Here is a 12,700-nt window from a genome sequence, read left to right as displayed (position 1 = left end):
AAACTGTGAAACAGCTCTCGCAATTTGTTTTTGCCTTTCCAGACTAAAGAAACACATTTGTGGTTATCATGAAGACAGGCATTCAAAGTCCCCGGGGTACCTACTGCTGAAAAGGAGATGCGTACTCTGTGACTTAATCACATCTAACTAATATTAATGTGAAAATAGTTCTGCTCTTGTCTGAGGCTCCAGTAGGGAGGATCAAATAGAAGCTCTAATAAAAGAACAGGAAATGCTAGCTGGACCTGCAAGCCACGAGGGCCCCCACTAAAGCATTACACTGAAACTTATTATTTTATTCCTTTGGCATCCTAATTATCAAGAGTAAGAAACATAAAAAGCATTCTCCAGCTTTCCATTAATGTACACTAATTTGATTTCTTGGTGAACATAGGCCCTTCAAGGAATTCCCATGCTAATCAGCTAATGAGTTAATGGAGCTTTCTTTTCTAACAAATGGTAGTTCAAAGTACCTGTAAGTGTGGCCACGATGCCTCGAGGGTAGGTTCATCTTCTTCTGGATCAAATTCATTGCTGTCACTAGGAGGGAGAGTTCTGAATATATTGCAAGATACCTAAAAATAAACAAGCAGCAGAGTTAGCTGGAAGCACCTCCTGGGCAGCCTTACACAAGGTCTTTGCAGGCAGTCAAAGGAAACCCAGGTGACAGATGACAGGAACATCACCAAACTGGAACGGGGACCTCTTTCTATAGGCTTTGCGACCAGGACCACCTCTAGGCAAAGCTGGGAAGTAGCAGAGCAGCACCTTCTACCCTCTGGAACAGTACTCCTTGATCTCATATGGCCATCCCCACCCCAGGGTCCTGTGCTTTCATACCTTCCATCAAAGGCCGCTCTTGGTTACTTACCAGTTAAGCATGCTTCTGATTAACCACTTTACACTAAGACACAAATAACTGCTAATGGGCTTCATGTAGTTCCCTTCTCAGGCCTATCCACAATTTGCAAATTTACAGTTCAACTAATAGTGAAATTTCAGGCATTCACAAAAAGCCAATCAGAAAAGATATTTCAGAACCTAATATCCTTAAAATCATGTCTAAATATGATTAAAATCATATCTAAATGTCAAAATAGTAACAACACCCTGGGTAAAATCTCTCTGTGAGGCAAACCTCTCTGAACTAGGTATTCCTTTGCCACAGGCAATTTCCAAATTAAATGCTGGTTGTTCAAAGAATGGCCATGAGGTGATAACCGTTGAAACTGGGTGATGAAGAGATGAGGATTCATTACACTATTCAACTATTTCTGCAAGTATTCCAAGATTTCTATAGTAAAATGCTTATTTTTAAAATGCTGTTGCTACTATTCTCAGAGTTCCTTTTCAATTTCTATTCTGTTTCTTGTCCTGCTTACTCATCTATCCTCTCCTAACGACCCAAACATATCCTCAGATCTGAAGAATAAAAGGGGAGTGGGCGGGGGCAGGGGGTGGATATGTGTAGAAGGCAAGAAGGGAAAGGAAAGGAGATACTGCACCAGAAGCCTTTCTGGACTTTCTGTACAACGCAGAAAATACTAAGCTATAATATGCTGCTCTGAAAGAGGGAAGAAGGCTATTGGGGGCCCATAATGTGAACATGTTTATTCATTCAACAAATATCTATTAAGTGTCTATTCTGTACACACACTGTTCTAGGCACTGGGAACATGCAATGAACAAGCAGATAAAAATCTGTGTCCTCCAGGAGCTTATATTCTAGTTAACATCACAATTATCCAAATTTCCTAGCTATGGAAACTGAGCCCAAACGTGTAAGCTATGGAAAGGAGATTCGGTTTTATCTTATGTGCAATGGGAAGTCACCAGTGGATCTTAAAAGAGAAGTGACATGATTCGATTTTTGCTTTTTAAAAAAATCATTCTGGCAGATACGTACAGAACAGACAGGAAGGGGGCAAGTTAGAAGCCTGTGAAAGTGGCAAGAGATGATGATGGTTTGTACTAGGACGGTAGCAGAGAAGACAGAAATAGACTGATTCAAAATATACTCTAGAGGTAGTTTTGCTGCTGGCTTGGACTTATGGGATGAAGGAAAGAAAAGAATCAAGGATGAGTTATAGATGTAAGGTCATTTATCCAAGATAGAGATGACTGGGAAAGGGAAAAGCTTCCTTTGTTTGCTTGTTTTGGTGGGGAGATCCAGTTAGGAATGTGTTAAAGCAGCAATACCTAGGAGGCAACCTGACATATGAATCTGGAGTTCAGGGCCAGACAGGTCCGGACTGGAGACACATAAGGACTCGTGGGCATATAGATGATATTTAAAGCCATGGGACTCATGGATCACCTTGGAAAGGAGTAAACAGAAAAAAGTTTCGGAAAGGACCCTCAGGCATCCAACATTTAGAAATTAGATAGAAAAAGCACAGCCAAGAAAGGCAAATGAAAAGGAGTAGGAGGTAGGAGAAGAAAAGAACTAGAGTTTGGGGTCTCAGGAGCAAACAGAGTCTTAAGCAAGAAGAAGTCAACACTAGCAAATCTTGCTCTGAGGTTGATGAAGAGGAGCATAGAGCAGTATCTATTGCATTCAGCAGCCCTAACAAGTGGGTACCATTATCTCCAATTCCCCCATGAGGCAAAAGCAGCACAGGCTTGTTAACATCAGTGATTACAGTTAGTAACCGGCAGTTACAACTGAACCCATGCTGTCAGGTTATACCCCTGCATTCTAGAAAAGCAGGTAGAGCACCTCTTCTGCTCTATTTAGCTTAGATGACTAAAAAAAATTACCATTTTAGAATGTTTTTGATATGGCTAATGACAGCATACACAGTTCTATTATTTTATTTTTGTCCCTTCCAATGATTATCAGAAATTATGTTCACAAAGAAACTTGTGACTTTTCAGATAACCATCAACCTGACTTCTCTTCAACCAGCCAGCCATACTATAATCAAAAGGGCAAAAGTCTTTTAATTACTTGCTTTTGATTCTTCATTAAATTATACATGTATTTCAGAAACTGGGTTGAGATTTCATCCCAACTAAGTCATTTATATTTACAGTTCTCTCTAACAAGCTTTTCTCTCCCCCAAGACGTGAAAGTAAACCAAGAAAGCTAAAAATAAAAAAACAAAAAACAGCTTCTCTATAGTAAAAACTCTGGGTGAAAAGACTCAGAAACTTCTAGTCCTCTATACTCCTGGTCGTATAAACTCTCTTACAGTGTATATCATATGCTACGGCAATTATGTGTTTACCTCTCCCCACCCATCAGGCATATGTGATGTCATGTTCACATCTGTTTCCCCGGCACGTATGAGGCAACCAGTAAATGTTCGCGAACTCAAAGTCTGAATACATTCATAAAACTGTGTATTTTGGTTCTGCTTTAACCAAATTTATAAATCTAGGTTATTTAGCCTAAGATGTTTAACTCTGTACAGTGTTCTACACCTGTGATTTGGTCAAAGTTTCCTCTCTCACTTACCATATCAAAAGAACATGGAGTTGTGTAAATCTAAACAGCAAACGGTCCTAAAGGCGAGTACATCTCGCTTAGCTACACATTGCCATTTCTTCAGATTTGCCTTCCTTGTAATGCTTTATTTAGTTTACTTCTAAACATTCACCACATGAACAATGAGGAATTGCGGATCTATTGGGCTGGACAATTAAGAGCTGACTCAACTGGTTAAGCAGTTCTCTAGTACATTTGGGAAAATGTCAAAGCACATCAAGTGTCATGGAAATGGTCAAGCCTCTGACCCAGCCTGGCACATAATAGGTGCCTAATAAAAATGACATAAACGAAAGAACCATTGCTCCCATCCTTGAGAATCTGTCCTAAGAAACTAATTCAAGACAAGACTGAAAAAACTAATTAAAACAGTCATTTGCAACACTCTCCAAAAAGTGCAAGCTTGGAAATAACCTTTATGTTCAATATCAGAGAGGTACATTAACTTAGTGTAATATTGTATGGCATTAAAGATGATGCCTTTATGGAAGCACAAAGAAATGTTTATAAATAAAGACGTAGGGAGAAAGACAATCGAAAATGGTGTGACTATACTATAAAGATAAGAATGGAAATGGATAACCAAAGGGAAATTAAGAAAAGCTGTACTGAAGCAAGAGGAATATAGATGATAAACTAGGCAGCTGCTGTCCCTCCTCTTGGGACACACCAAATCAGTCCTAAATCTGTAAGAAGCCTAAGTTAGAGAATACACTCTATGAGTTATGCCTTTAATTTCAAGATGAAAATGGGCTCTTGAATTTGTTTGAACAAGATTATTCCTGTCAGGAGAGAGTTGATCAGAGCCTTGCACAATGCCTATAGCGTAGCTTATGAATGAATGGTGGAAGGATTGAATGAATGGATCAGTTTAGCTGTACAGTTGAGCTCCAAAATCAAAAGTTTAAAACTGGATCATCCATGAATGGGCTTGGGGGCCAGGAGGGTCTCTAAATCCCCTGGTTTTTCTGCAACATTTTGTAGATGTGAGTCCAATTTGGGAAAAGATCCAGTTGTCTTCATCAGATTTTCAAAAGACTTCCAAGATCTAAAAACGGTTAAAAATCACTGTCCAAAATGGTAAATTTGCTTGCATTAAATCTTCCCTCATCACTGGCAGTCACTTCTGATTTATAGCCCAGGTTTTAAACGGATTATTGAATAGGTAACATTAATAAACAGGTAAAGGCAGTTGCATGCTTATGCAAATACATCACGAGCACAAGTAGCCACGAGCATCACTCCCCACCACAGAGCAGTTGTGTACAGCGTCTATGGGGGTACATTAAAATGCACCCAGGTATTTATAAAGTCACAAACTGTCTCTATAATGTATTTAAATATATGAGGCTCTAGCCCTAAGCCTTCTATTTTATTCATTCAGGAATGGATTATCAAAAATGAACAAAAGGAATTTTTGAAGTATACAAGAAGGATTTATTTTTCAACTATTTTATTTTAATCTACGCTGGTGTCGATGCAAAGTAAAATTAGTTTAAGAAATAAGTGTCTTTGAGGTAGTCAATTCATTTTCATTCCAAAGGTATTATAATAAACACTGAATGTTGAGAATCAAACTAAAGGCATGAAGGCACTAGCCTGGCCTCCAGAAAAGTGGCTATAAGGACAGAAAGCAAGGCTGGGGGAATGGGAGGAACAAGTGTTAAAATCTGGACAACCCCTTCTCAAAGATAAAAAACCTGGGATTAGGGATTCCACTGAGTTGTCAGAGACTAGCTCATCCAGCTCCTTCATTTTACAAATAAGAAAAGGGAGGTCCAAAGAACTTGTGAGTTTTTCAAGGCAACACAGCACCATGACATGCACGGAGGGTACTCAAGGTTCTTTCTCTGACACACCCCTCCGCCTCCACCCGTGAAGACCACAGATAGACCTGACTTCTTACATCTCTCTTTTTCCTCTGCTTCCCCCAACCATTTATCATTTTCTTGCTTTCCCATTTTCCCATCTCTCCTTTCCCATCAACTCCTTCCCAAGTTTCTGGCCTGCCAGTGGCTCTCAACAGGACCCATGGGAACTGTTTATCTTCCTGAGGGCATTCAGGTCTAAGCTGATGACATTGCTCAGCATTAACAGAGAAGTAAAATACAACAATCTTCATCCTCACCGTCTGGTTCAGACCCCCATCATCAAACATTTCGCTTACTGCAACAGTTTCCTCTCTGGTGTTCCTGTTTTTCATATCCCTTCCTCACATCTCTCCCATTTAGATTTTGAGCCCCTCAAGGATTTCTTACTAATTTCTGAATTCCTAGCACCTAATACACAATAAATGGAAATAACCCAGGTGCCAGACAAAATACTGGACACCAGTTTAATCTGAATTTCACATAAACAAAAAACTTTTAGGTCAATTACGTCCCATATATTGCATGGAACATAAATGAAAACTATTCCTTGCTTATCTGAAATTCAAATTTAATGAAGCACCCTATATTTTTATTTGCTAAATCTGACAATCCTAAAATCACACTAATATTAGTTAAGAACCTCTATGGTTCCAGCTCAATTGTGACTCAGAACTGGCAGTGCAGCATCCTGAGGGAGAGGAAGGGGACACCGCAGCAGGCAAGGCTGAGGACCTAACAGCTGCCTGCTGGGAGGGGCTGCCTGCTCTCTTAATTTCCTGTTCTTTAGTTTACTGCTGAACACTGTTAACTATGGCACAAAAAAATAAATTTCAAAGTTGGCCAAATGTGAAAGAGACCAAAAGGTTCCCAAGTGCATGGCCCAAAAAGCAAAAGAGGAAGAAGTGGTTAGGTTTATTTTCATCAGATTTTGATTAAACAAACAACTTCTTACTTCTTGACTTGCAATATCAAAATGCAACCATTAATATGTTTAAACAGTTATTTAAATTAGTGCAGACCAAAAAAACCCTCAATGTCCCCAAACTCTCTATCTCCATAGAAACTACTAATTTTACACCACGATTCTGGTTGACATTTTGTTGTTGTTGAATGAAAATGACTGGCACATTATAAAAGAGCAAAATGTGGCTAGCTAGTAGCTACTCACTAAATACCTGCCAAGATTAACCATGAACAAAACTGAAGGTAAGGACAACGCAGTGAGAGTTATTAAACAAATAACTATTTAACAAATACTTTCAATTTCCTTTAGTTATATATTTGTCAGCACTATTAATATTTAAGGCTCAGGTAAAACAGGCACATAGTGTGATCAGGGACCACTTTTACTACAGTATAACAAGTCACCTTACGTCATCTTCTCTGTGCTTTACAAGATACTTGCTAGATGACTAGGTATCAACTTTCTTGGATAAAAGCAGAATAAACTAAATGACTTCAAGAACGTTTCTCCCTCTTTGACCTGGGAAACTACAATTTCATACAATTATGTAACACAGCTGCATATCAACTATAAATGGCAATAATGACATCATAGCTATGGAATAAACTTTCTTGATATTCTACCTAAAAAGTAAATTTTCTAACAAAAAAGGACTATACGAATGATGTTAGAGAATATTCAAGCAAATTAAAAAGGATCTTTTTTTTCTCTAGCACTAGTTATATTAAGACCTCATGCAAGTAACAATTTCAATGATACCTCTGAGTTTTTTCATCGAGTTTATTCATTCATTCATTCCATAATCATTTACTGAAAAGAAATCAAAATGATTTAATCAAGCATTTAGAACCAGAGGGAGGACCTAGTAAATGCAATTTTGAAGCTAGGTCATCATGCATTATTCCCATAGTATTTTGCGTTAGCCCAAAAGATGCATTTAAATAGATATGGTATGGGGCCAGCCACGTGACGGAGTGGTTAAGTTCGCGCACTCTACTTCGGCGGCCCAGGAATTCACCAGTTCGGATCCTGGGCGCAGACATGGCACCCGCTCATCAAGCCATGCTGAGGTGGCATCCCACATGCCACAACTAGAAGGACCCACAACTAAAAATATATAACTATGTACTGGGAGACTTGGGGGAGAAAAAGGAAAAATAAAATCTTAAAAAAAAAAAAGGATATGGTAAAACTGGATCTTGAAAGAAAATAAGAACATCTCATAGTAGTTCATCAACATTTACCACGGATGCAATTTTTTAAAATAATTACATCCAGGCCTAGCCCAGTACAATTTTTAAAAATAATTACATCCAGGGCTGGCCCAGTGGCGTAGCAGTTAAGTCTGCACACTCCACTTCAGCGGCCAGGGGTAAGCAGGTTCAGATCCCAGGTGTGGATTTACACACTGCTCATCAAGCCATGCTGTGGCAGCAGCCCATATACAAAATACAGGAAGACTGGCACTTGATGTTAGCTCAGAGCCAATCTTCCTCACCAAAAAAATAAATTAAAAAATTTACATTCAAAATAAAAAATGTGAACATTAAGCAAGATTTACTTTAAATCTCTAAATCAGATATTTGAACAGAGAAGACTGCTTCTAAACATACTAGAATTTGTATTAAAAATTCAAACTCTAAGAAGAAGAACTAAAATTCTAACAAAATTTGCTAACATAAAAGTAATAAATAATAAACAACATACATATAATGTCAAGTTACTTTTGGTAACACCAAATTTAAGAATTCTTAATGGTCCCAATGATAAAAGACCTTTCAAACCTGACTCTCGACCCTTTTTAAAGTAATTATGGATAAATAATTATCGATAAGCAAAAACAAGGAGAAAAATCCCAAAGCATTTGGAATTATGTTCAAGGGATTGAGTATCAGAGCAGACGAATATCTTTTAAACTGATGCTCTGATTAGCAAACAAATGGCAAAACTTCTAAACTTTCAATTAGCACTTAATCTAATTTTCTGGCAATTTGTTTAATCAGTAATTTGTTTCTAAAGCCAAACTACGTCTTTTAATTACCACAATAAACCTACTATAGTTTTCACTTCAGACTAGGTATAAAGTCTCTTTTTAAACCTCGCCATCTACGTGAATGAACACGGCTGTTTAAAAATTATCTGAACTTGCGAAACCATTAAAATCCCTTATTTTAACATAAAGACATGTCCTTAGCACCAACTCTAGAGAGCAAAATTTAATTAAATCAGTATGACAACTTACTAGATTACACTAGGAAGTCCCGTGCAGGACTAACTTTATTCTCTATCATATTAAATATGTAATGTCACTGCTACATAATATCATCCATACAATTAAAATTTTCAGACAAGAATTTCCAGAAGTTATTATTCCAAACATGTTCACTTGAGTTAAATGTGATTCCTTGAGCCAAAGCAATCTCCCAGTGCCCTTGTCTGTCACAAGCACAGGTCTCAGCAAGGCAGGAGGGACTAAAACCACGGCATACAGGGGTGAGGCCACTCCAGCAAGGTCGTCCACATTTTTAACATAAAACCTTCTTCATGGATAGAACTCTATACTTTTGAGAAAATATTCACGGAACCAGAACCAAAGAGAGTGCGCTGTTTACTTGTGACTAAGAAACACGCACTTGTGACAGTTGTGAGGTCTGTTTTAGAGCATCCGGAAATCCGGAAGAGGATTTAAAAGATTTCTAAAGTCGCTGACTACAACCTTATTATTGTTACACATTCCCGGTCATACTTTAAATCTGTATTAGCAGGGCTTTCAAGGACATAGCAGCTATTTTATGCAACCTGATTTCCTAAATGAGGCAGAAGGAACATCTTAAAATGATAAAAGAAGCTTAACAGTTAAAGAAAGGGAATAACAAACAAATGAACAAAAAAGGAAGTTTAAAAGGTTAAATTGCCCAATTAAAATTTTTAATATGTAGCCAAATTTAAAAGACAAGATTAAAGTAACAGAAATCTCGTGCACCTACTATTTTCCTAACTCACAAGAATGTCACCATTTTTACTTAGATTTCCTTTGTCAATCATTTCTTTCATAATCTATTAGGTATACACTGTTCAGATTTATATAGACTAAAAAAAAATCTGTTTTCATTGCTGTTACTGCTGCTGCTGCTGCTGTCAACAGCAATATTTAGTCGATAATTGTTATGATCAATTGGTGTAAACTGGATTTAACACATACTGATTGTTTCTAAAAATAATTTGATCCTTTTAGATATTTAGTTTCTAGAAGGATCAGAGTATTGACAACTGTATGGAAGAAAAGAAATCTGTCCGTGAGAGATCAAGAACAGAGAATCAATAGAATTTGAACACAGATCAAATACAAATACAAGGTACAGTTTTGAGGAATACATCAACATTTAGTTCTAAGGAGACAAAAGGGAGAAAGTGTGTGAAGGAAAGGACTTTGTTTTTTTTCCACCCTCTCTGACCTATCACTTGCCCATCAGATGACAGAGATGCCACAAAGGCAGAAGAAGATTGAGGGTGGGAGGAGAAAGATGCAAGGGAAAGAGAAAGATATTTGAGCTGAGCCTCCTCCAGGTACATTTGTATCAAGTTCAAAAACCATGGAAAGCTGATTGATAGTCTTAATGTCAGCATAGTGTCAAGAGAGAGGCCACCTCCAGTCGTATTAAGAATGGGAGCTCTGTCTGAGTGGGGCATTCACCTGTCGTGAGAGTGGCTGGGCTAGTTCCTTACCACCATCATCCTTTCACCCTTTAAGAACTCTCCTTACATTGGTGCCTTTCAGTCTTTTCTCTTGGGCTTGTCTGATTCTCCAGAGAAGAATCACCTGTCTCCTGACCAAAGGCATAAGGAACCTGGGAGCTGAGTGGTGAAGAGAGTTGAGGATCTTTCCATTCAACGTGCTCCCCTGCTTTCAGAAAGGTACCCACTGCTCCCAGCTGTGCCTAATCCCGGAGTCCAGGTTCCCCTCAGTTTAGCCTCGCTAGAGAGTAAACCTTCAGCCTGTTGCTGGGTTTGGGGAGAAGCAGTCACCTAGCTGCCTGGTCTGGACGGAGTGGGGTAGGACTGTGAGTTCCAGCTACTTATACAGATTTCCACCAAGTCCCCTGTTTTTGCCCCCATGTACCCTTACTTTGAAAAGTATCTTTCTGAACCTTCCTGGAGTTAACGTGCTGTGAGCTGGCTACTTCCAGACTTTTCTTGCTGCTGTTTGGGGTTCAGCTACCTCAGACCAGCCAAGATAGTGACCACCAGTTCATTTGCTTTCTAGGTTCCAAAGTGTTGATTCTGAGCTCTCCTCTCTATTTTACTTTGTCCATGTGAGTTTCATTTCTTTTCAGTAATTTTTGTGTGATTTTAGGAGGTAAAGGAAGTAAACACGTGAACGTGTTTAACTCCCTCATTTACACAAAAACCAATGATTATTTCCTATTAAATTATTCTTTCCATTCTCCAGTAACTTCTGCTAATTCAAGTAATTTAACTTTCTTACGCGAATGTCAACCCCCTTTTAGTGGGAAAGAATCCAGCAGAACTGCAAGAAAACCAAATGGCAGCTGCTCTAACGTTAGCCAAGATCAAGTTAGAGATCCCACACCAGTTTTCTTTCTCAGAATTAGCACCAACCACCTTGGTAGGTCTTCGTGTGAAGCGAAACAGAAAGTAAAACACATTCTGAATCTCGGAACGACTTGAATATAGAAGTCAGATGAATGCCTCAAAGTCATCATTTTATCCAGTGAACAAGTACACAAATTTCAAAAAAACAAAATACCAGCACTAGAGCTCAAGGTAGAGCCAAGCTGAATCCTTGGCACAATGCTCTTCTCTCAATACTCAGTTCTCGGTCACCCTTTCTACTATGACTTCTGTTCCCAGGACACTAGGATGTCTTAATTCCAATATTTCCAGTTACATACAGAGTAGTTCTGACATCTCACTAGATCTCAAATTCAATCTGGACAAAGCCAATCTCATCCTCATTGACCTCTGCCCCCCCTAAAACAGAATTCTCTGCTCACCTTCTACATTCTGTCTAACCCTTTGGAATTTTCTTTAACTCTTCCTCTCCTTTATCTGCTTTATGCAACTTACCAACAAGTCATTTTATTAATTCCTTCACAAGGTCTCTTTGTGTTAATAGTGGTGTTACTTTTAATAGTAGAAATACGGAAACAGTTTAAATGTCTCAAAATGGAAAACAGCTAAGTAAACAATGATATATCCATATAATGGAAAGTTAGGCAGCCATTAAAATGATGTTTTTAGAAGATATCTAAGCCCCAGTGGTCTAGTGGTTAAGTTAGCATGCTCCGTTTTGGCGGCCCAGGTTCGGTTCCCGGTACAGACCTACAGTGTTCTGTCAGTGGCCATGCCGTGCTGATGGCCCACAGACTGAAAAAGAAAAGAGGAAGATTGGCACAGATGTTAGCTCAGGGCAAATCTTCCTCAGCAAATAAATAAATAAATAAAAATAATGAAAGATATCTAATCACATGAAAGCACATTTATATCATAATGCTAAAGAAATTTTTTAAAAAAGAATTCAAAATTATACATATAATGAGATTGCAAAAAATATATTTAACAAGGAAAAACAGGAAAAGGCACAAGGAAATTTTCTTGATTGACGGCAAGGTTCTAGATCTGGGATTATGGTTACATGCATACATATAATTGTCAAATCTGTTGAACATTCACTGCCTAAGACCTGTTCTTAAAATTGTATTGCATGTTAAGTATATCTAATTTTTTTTTTAATTTAAGGGAAAAACATCATAAAAAATAGACTAGGAGAAAATTGGCAAAAATGTGACCAACAACTGAATTTAAATAATGAAACTAAGGGTAATTTTTTTCTCTGATTTCCAAATTTCCTTTGATGAGCACAGGGAAAAAATATAGGAGATGGGAGTTCTCTTACATATTCTCCATTTCCTCTTCTTTTGTCACTATCTGACTAGATTAGGACAATGGCCCTCTGCCATTAGCCATCCTGGCTTAAACCTGCCAGCCCAAACCTCCTTAAAGGAGCTGGCAGAAGGGTACAGACTTTCTTTGTGGGGCTGGAGAAAGAAAACTAAGCATATCATTTACATTTCACCTCCTGTTCAAAACTCTTAGCAACTCCCTGCTTGCTGTCTACAAGATTGTCTAACCTCCTCTACCTAGCTTGCCAAGACCTCTGTAATCTAGACCCACCCCTGCCTCTCACCTTATCACCCACACATTCCAAACAGGAATCCTCCGCTCCCATTCGGCTTCTATTTCAAGATTAAACTCTGCTCAAAATAAGAGGCAACGTTTTACCTGCTGAAATGGTGACAGTAATGTTAAACTACCTTTCTCTAGGGTGTGTTATCCCCATACAAAAACCATCAC

General features: G+C 38.4%; 1 protein-coding gene across 2 annotated transcripts in view; it reads right to left on the bottom strand.

The window, feature by feature from the left end:
- LOC124233789 (serine/threonine-protein phosphatase 2A 56 kDa regulatory subunit epsilon isoform) overlaps positions 1 to 12,700 on the bottom strand; it is a 144,626-nt gene that overhangs the window by 40,385 nt on the left and 91,541 nt on the right. For both annotated transcript variants that reach the window (XM_046650991.1, XM_046650992.1), the window contains exon 4: positions 474 to 575. In XM_046650991.1, coding sequence (XP_046506947.1) covers positions 474 to 575 — 102 coding nt within the window. The remainder of the gene's footprint in view (positions 1 to 473; positions 576 to 12,700) is intronic.

The sequence above is a fragment of the Equus quagga genome, unplaced genomic scaffold (assembly GCF_021613505.1).
Source record: "Equus quagga isolate Etosha38 unplaced genomic scaffold, UCLA_HA_Equagga_1.0 226_RagTag, whole genome shotgun sequence".
Lineage (NCBI taxonomy): Eukaryota > Metazoa > Chordata > Mammalia > Perissodactyla > Equidae > Equus > Equus quagga.
Note: the sequence above shows the minus strand (reverse complement) of the source record. Positions and strands in the feature narration are given on the sequence as shown.